The 8,018-nt window shown below is 36.6% G+C and overlaps 1 protein-coding gene across 1 annotated transcript; it reads left to right on the forward strand.

Annotated features, from left to right (window-relative positions):
- The first annotated feature begins 283 nt into the window (after positions 1-283).
- LOC109013773 (UPF0481 protein At3g47200-like) lies at positions 284-1,834 on the forward strand. Its single transcript, XM_018995973.1, has one exon. The coding sequence runs from the start codon at positions 284-286 to the stop codon at positions 1,832-1,834; it is 1,551 nt and encodes a 516-aa protein (XP_018851518.1).
- Positions 1,835-8,018: the final 6,184 nt, after the last annotated feature.

Raw genomic sequence — 8,018 nt, forward strand, 5'->3', positions numbered from 1 at the left:
TGTTCCCTAATTTATCTTATTCATTTTGTTTCCACATGACACTACAATCATGATTGCAATCTATATCTTGAACTAATTTATATATATATAGATGCCAAATGCTAAAATCGATACTTTTGAGAACAATTTGCGAAAAGTGAAGGGTGGTTAAGCATAATTTTATTCTCGGTCCTCAGCCGGCCTAGTATAAATTACTTCATTACCTGAACATTAATGGTACCAATTAAATATCTCGCTTGCTTGGGTGCACGTAGGCGCAAATACGTACGTACACACGCGCGCCATGGCCGGAAGTGGGGAGCATGTTATTTCCATGGAGGAGTTGCTTTCGAAAAAGGTTAATGTTGTCATAACCGAAGCTGGTGAAACAAGCAGAGGCAGCGACAATTCCGGCCTGCGGAGGCGGATCATTGAAATCGGCGAGGAAGCCTGCGAGCTGAAAAAAAAGAGGTTTGAGAAACTGCGGAAATCAGCCCCAGATGATCATCCCAGTATTAATACGCCAAATGGAGGTCAAAAGGCTACACCAAAAATACAAAAGGTTCCGCTGTTGCTGCAAGATCACAAACATTTCGACAAGTATTTCAAGCCAAGGATAGTTGCAATCGGTCCCATCCATCATGGTGAGCCAAAATACAAGCGAGCCGAGGCGTACAAGCTTAGAATGGCATCCTACTTCGTCAAAGACAGTGGTAGAAAGGATGAGATTTTGTACGACATTGTTGAGAAGAACATCGAGCAACTGAGGCAGTGTTTTGACGACAAGGTGACCGAGAAATATAGCGATCAGGCCCTCGCCTGGATGCTGTTTGTGGACGGGTGTGCAATATTACAGTCCATCCATTGTGCTGTTAGCCAAAACTGCAAAGACTGGAAAATGAAATACGATCTGATGGCCTTTGCGACACAGGATTTGTTCTTGTTGGAGAATCAACTTCCTTATCAGCTCCTTGTGGATTTGACGAATTCCAGCACAAAGAAAGTTGAATTGGAGAAGTCCATTACAGATTTCATTAATCAGCAAGCATACGGTAAGTTGCAGTCGAGCCAGAATGGATTACCGACTACGGAAAGGCCGATCCATCTTCTCGATCTCCTCCGGACGAAAATCATGAAAGGCAATCCACAAAGTACTAACGGCTCAATTAAAGCTGGCGACAAAAGCAAACGTAAGAAGCTGAAAAACTGGATCCAATCATTTCTCCTAAGAGATGACAGCAAGCAGAACGGGGAACGATTAAAGTGGACTTATCGCAACGTGGAGGAGCTTAGATCAGCAGGAATCTATATGAGGTGCAATGATAGTGATGATCCCTTGACAACAATACGTTTTAAAAGATTACTCGGTAATTTCTACCCGGGATACCTATGGCTCTCTCTAATAACAGTTGATGACGCAATGGGGCCCAAGTTCTTGAACTTGATAGCCTACGAGATGTGTCCGGATTTCGACAACGAGTTTGAGATCACCTCATACATATTATTCCTGGATACACTCATTGATAACGTCAACGACGTAGTGGAGTTGAGGAATAAGGGAATACTCAAGAACTGCCTTGGCAGCGACGAGGAAGTGGCTCGACTCTTCAATGAGATCGGCACCGACTTGGTTCCTGACCCCGATGCATATGGGGATGTCAAAGATGCCATTCAGAGACACTACGATGCTAAGTGGATGAACTGGATTGCTGAAGCCCTCCACGAGCATTTCAGAAGCCCCTGGACATTTATGGCTTTTTCGGCCGCCATAATAGTACTCAGTCTAACTTTCATACAGACTTGGTTCGCATTCAAAGAAGCCAGAGGTAATTCCCGACCCCGAGTTCGGCGCTAGTTGCGAGTTGATCACCATCATGCATGCATCGTGAAAATAATTTTTATGATTTGGAGAGAGGTATATAAAATATATCTTATCATTTAAATCTACAATATCTACCTATTATACTTATTCCTCTTTAAGTATTAAAATATATTTGAAAAAAAAGAAAAACTTATAAACTTATATAAAATATATCCTATCGTTTGCAGTGTCTTGGGATTTTAAATAAATACGAAGTTAAAATAAGTGAGGAGCTGTGTGGACTACTGTATCTGGTATTAATTATTGATTTGTACGTGTAGTACTTACTACTATATACGCTTATAAAGTAAGATAAAGTTGTAATTATCAATTTATTATCATGTCTGAAATAATTTGCATTGAAATAATTTGAATAATCATGAAGTCCGGATAGTACGTACTTGATTTTCGATGAGCGAATAATACATGATAAGTAATATTTTCAAAGGATAGTTTGATGAGCGTAGAAATTAAAAGAGAACTGCTACGCATCAGCTTGTATACCTCATACATTTTTTTATTTTTATATTTTTTATGTCAAATCCATTACATCTATCTGATTTCAATCTGTCTCTCTTCAATCTCTTTCACCGAACTCCATCTCTCTATCATCGACATCTCTCTCATCAAGCTTTCTCTCTCTTCGACCTCTCTTTCCCCTCAAGTTCTCTCTCTCTCTCATCAAGCTCTCTTTCTCGAGTTCAATTTTAGGTTAATTTGATTTTCACTTTATTCTTTTTCATCAAACTTTCTACACGCAAGGTAAAAAACATTGAGAATCTAAAACTGGTTATTGTACTTTTATATTTATGATGAACTCGGTTTGCCACATCAAGTGTGTGGTGTTGAATTTATAAACTGGCTAATGAGAATATTTACTCACAGCCATATAACATAATTATATATCTATATTTATAGCATTCCAAGATGTCCCAGTGTTCATTGAAGGGCATGGAAATACATGATTAATGTTTGCTGAGTGGGAATGACAAGAGGGCTAGTATGCATATGCATACTGTATTGTTTGTAACACATATATGTGACTACACATATGTAGATACAACTTGGCTCCAAATTATACACATATATAGCTTGATTGAATTCATGATGTGAGATAGCTCATTTTGATCTACCCAGATGACCACTAAATAGCCTCTTCATCCACACATTTTAGGGGCTGATAGAGACCTAAAAAGATAGCACAAAGATGTTAGCCCATAATTGAACTTTTGCCTCAGCAGTAGTAGCCTTACAATATAACAAATCAATTAGAAGCACTAATGTCCACGGATTTCCTGACATAAATCTCCCCTAATATCATTTCATAGTATGCTTGCATTCATTATGTCAAGCAAGTATATATAGGTGTTGAACAAAAAGTCTCCCAAGCTACCTCCACCCTCGGCTAGCTAAAGCCCTATATAAAATAATGGCTCATGGCTTTCTACAATATAATCCACTAACAAAAAACCCATTTGCTGGGAATCAGACCATGTGTTTGGCCAATATGGTATCCTATGAACAATATACCCATAAGTCCAACTATCACTCAAATCATACAGGCCTTATAATGTTAACCTTAACAGTTCCTATAGATTTTATTTGAACCAATGCTTAGCAAACAGTACAATGTGAGGCTTTATATATATTTAATATGCACCATTAGTTTGCATACAAATATACCATAAACTCCTCTTGCACCAACATCAATCCCTTTTATTAATTACAAAATGACCAACACCATTTCATAATTAATAAACCTATTTATATTATAAACAAACTATCTTGATAATCACAAGTTACATATAACAACTTGATGAACTATGAACATCAACTAGGGGTATTTTTAGCTCAAACTAACATAGACATAACTGATAACTTACTCCTATCCAGTTATATTTTTCACTTCTGTTGGTGGTTACGTATTCTCTCCATTGTGACGACACAGTTGCCTTCCATCAAGCCCAATTTGTATTTGCTGGAACCCTTGTATTTGCAGCTACCTACATGCATGTTGTTGTATCGATACAACAACGAACTATGTCCTATGTTCTCTGTTATGTTATACAACACATCCTTGCGACAAAAATAATTTGAAGTTTTAACCTCCCAATTTAGGTAATGAGTTAAAAGGAATTATTTTAAGGCTCATAGTGTAAAATACAAATCTCTTTTACTACAAAATATATATTTCCCATTGCAATAAGATGTTTTTCACCACTATTTTTCACTCAACGCACGAAATCTTGTGGTAACTGTTGAAACTTATTGCGGCAACTTCGTTTTGTTCGTGCCATAAGCCAGCTATTTCCCACTAGTGGTAGTCTTCGAGGAAAAATTCATGGCAAAAACCCATATTTCTTGTAGTACTCCCAAGGTGCCATCCCATGCTGGGTCGATCTGATTTCCACTACAACAAATACTGACTTTTTCCAACAATGACAGTCGTAGAAAAAAGTATATCTTTAGTAAAAAAAAAAAATTTCCACCAATTTGTTCAGTTGGAGACTTGTGGCATATAATAGGTAGAGAAAGAGTCTTTTTCCACCAAACCACGAGTTCATTGGAAAAATCTTCTTTTTCCCATGATATTTGTGGTGGTTAAAACTTTTTATTCAAGGCAAATAAGGTCTCATCTGGTATAATGTAGCAAAAAGTGTTTACCCACAACATATCTCCGTGGAAAAAAGTCATCTTTGGTATTTCCGATAAAATAATTTTCTGGGAAATATATATTTTCCACAAAGTATTTTGTTGGAAATACTTATTTATGAAGAAATTTTATCGTGGGAAATAATTACTTCCGGCCAAAAAAAAGCATTTGCCACGAGTTTCATTTGCGGAAAATGCTAAGAGATTTCAGACAAAACAAAATGTCAAATAAAAAAAAAATGAGAATGAGCCAAAAATAATCATAACAAATAGTCTAATATAGACTATATTATTATATCCGAACCAATGACAGATTATAACTAACCCAAAAAACTACATTTAATTAAAATTTGTTTATAATTAAACTAACTTTAATTTAATTAATCAATGAAAATATGCATAAGTTTCCTAAATTAAGCCCCATCACACAATCCATTGTTCATGCATACATAGCACACTCAACATAATCAAATCTGTCCAATTCTTGGACTTCAAGTTCCTGATGTAAATTCAAATCCATAAACCATTGCATTTAATTAAAATCTAACATATTTGCTGCCCATACACATACTCAATTTATCAATTATAAAACTTACTAACATATTTGCTACCCATCTACATCAATCCAACACAATTACAAATTTTAATAAGCTTCATTCATGGCTCCACACAATTTCCAACCTTCACATCATTTTTCTTGGTTCATTGAAATCAACACATTCAATGTATAAATCTGCTCATCTAATTTATACACCAACCCCAAACACAATCATAAAGATTTATAAGCTTCATTCATGGCTCAAATCAATTCCAACCCAATATAACACAACTTGTCTATGTCCAAGCATTCAAATACAAGATCATTTAATCAAATGTACTTATTAATCTAAGAGATAGGAAAATAGAGGTTATACCAAAACTCAAGGGGCTAGGAATGCCTCGGATGGTTGGCGGTGAAGCTAACCGTAGGCTTGAGATTGGAAAAGTAGCTGCAAGAAAAAGAACTTTCTTATCATTGTGCCCTACACCCTAAATTCGTAACAAAGAAAAGGTCCAGTAATGTTAAGATCTAATAAATTAAAACAATTAATCAAATTCAAAAGTATGTTGGAAGATTAATAGAATGGCACAAAAATTTGTTATTGTGGCAGTTCATTAATTATCAACAAGACAAAGGCAACAATAATTATTTATCACTCCAACAACATAAGTGAAGCCGCTCCATTCCATCCACTTCACCGCAACCCAAATAGGCTATTGCCCGACCAATAAACCAAAAACATACAACATGCTTGCTGCCCCAAAGGAATTTTAATTTATTTATCACTTGAGCCCAACCTAAATCTATCACACAATCCATTGTTCATGCATAATACACTTAACATATTCAAACCTGTCAAATTTTTGGACCTCATGGTCCTCAAATAAATTCCAAACTATAAACCATTGTACTTATGTAAAATCTAACCAACTCTTCAACTAAATCAATATACACATATAAATTAAATCCATTATCCATTTAAACTCAATATCCAACAAACCCAAATAATTACATAGCTTTACAAATCTCAAACCGACAGAATCATCAACACATACTAAACGTCAAAGAGGCATAATAGCTTAAGATTTTCAAACAAATTATAGGTAAGGAAAAGTGAGAACAATGGAAACATAAAGGCCTGCCATACCTCAGCAAGAACCATAAATGTGGCACCAAAAGAATTTTTGAATTTCTCAATGTTTTGACCAAACATCCCAATTAAAGAACCTGCTTGGGACCTAGCAATCAAAAGCCTTATTGTGTTGGCAGCCACATGTCCTGCAGCAACTTTTGTCTCTATAATACTATAATCTTCCTGTAGGAATGAAAGTTTTTTATTTGATTAGAGCCACCACAACATCACAAAAAAAAAAGTTGCATGACTTCTTTTTGGGGCGAAGTTTTTAAATTTATGCCCACAAGCCTTCCAGTTCTTATTGTGCCATCAGTAATTGTGGACATGGCTAGTAACCAAGTACACACAATGACAGCCTTTTCCAGAAAAAACAAGATGCTTCTCTACTTGAGACAAGACAAAGCCCAAACACTCCAACTCATTATCCCATTAGGTTTTAGAAAGAAAGTTCAATAATGTTACTACGAAAACCATTATAGATGAGTTGCATTCACGTCAATGCTCTCAAATCTAAACTTGATTCTTGAGTGATTACATTCACCAAAGTGAATAATATCCTTTGGAGACCAAGTGGCTGGTCACCTTATTAATATCACACTATCTATGGGTCCAGAATTAGTATGTGATATAACTTTTGGTGCTAAAGATAATCTTCAGAATAAAAGCTTACTAAATTGCTTCAAAATAAAACTAAGCTCATTAGCAAAATACCAAATTCGAAACATAGGAAATCCTATAGTAAAACAACTCCATCATCATTCGGTTAGGACCAAAACAGAGCATTTATAATATTTTGTAACATAGAGAAATAAACACAACCCAAGACAAAAGTGTTTCTTCACAAAAGAATTCGGTTGTCTTCAAAATAATACCCAAATCAAATACAGTCAAGTTAGGGTTTTTACCTTGGTTCTTAGCTCCTTCTCAAGATGTAAAATGGAGGACCAAATAATGCTATAGGCATGTAGAGCAAAGAACACAAGTGATTGCACTGAAAAACCCCAAACCGAAACATTAATGGGTAACCTTCCTTGAAGAAATCCAAACCCATTCGAAACCATAATAGAAAGTGAATCAAATGGTCTTACCTTCAAGGTTTTTCCTTTGGAAAGATGAGAACAAGAGCTTAAATCAAACTTGGAAAGAAACTAAAATGGGTAGAAGGATGAGGGCATCGCACGGCTTGGGAAGAAGAAAACCATTTGCTTAGTTGCTATGGTCGCACGGCTTGGAGGAATATGCGGGAGATGGGGTGGAGAGACAGTTGGTGACTAGTGGAGGCGTAGGCGGCTAAGGGTGGCGATTGCCATGGTTGGAGACGACGGAGGGTGCACAGATCTGCTGGGATCCGAAAGGGAGGGAAGGGGAGAGAGAGAGAGAGAGAGAGAGAGAGAGAGATAAAAAGTCGGTCGTGAGAGGGCAAGGGGGAAGGCCTTCGGTGGCTTCATGGCAAGGGGAGCCTTTCACAGTGGTGTAGCGGGAAGGAGAGCCTTGATAGTCCCACAAAGTCGCAGGGAGAGAGACAGAGAGAGGTGAGAGTATCGCAGGGGTTGGGGGTAAAGAAAGGAAGAAGGGTTTTAAATTCTTATTACTATTTGCAGTGAGTTGTTATCACCGCAAATGGTATTTAGTCGCTGCAATTACCAATACCCAGAATTACAAAAAAAAATTATATATATATTAGTAGGCAAGTTTATTTGGGGCGATAAATAATCACCGCAAAAAATATATTAATCTTGTCACAAAAACTATTAACCCACGAGAGGAAAAATATTTATGAGAAGATTATATTCGGCGATACAAGTCACCGCAAAAAACTAATAACATTGTCGCAAAAACTATTTACCCAC

The sequence above is a fragment of the Juglans regia genome, chromosome 4 (genome assembly GCF_001411555.2).
Source record: "Juglans regia cultivar Chandler chromosome 4, Walnut 2.0, whole genome shotgun sequence".
NCBI classification, from domain to species: Eukaryota; Viridiplantae; Streptophyta; class Magnoliopsida; order Fagales; family Juglandaceae; genus Juglans; species Juglans regia.

What these genes read in the sequence shown, in the direction of transcription:
- LOC109013773 (XM_018995973.1), top strand. Translation starts at nt 284, where the DNA reads ATGGCCGGAAGTGGGGAGCATGTTATTTCCATGGAGGAGTTGCTTTCG.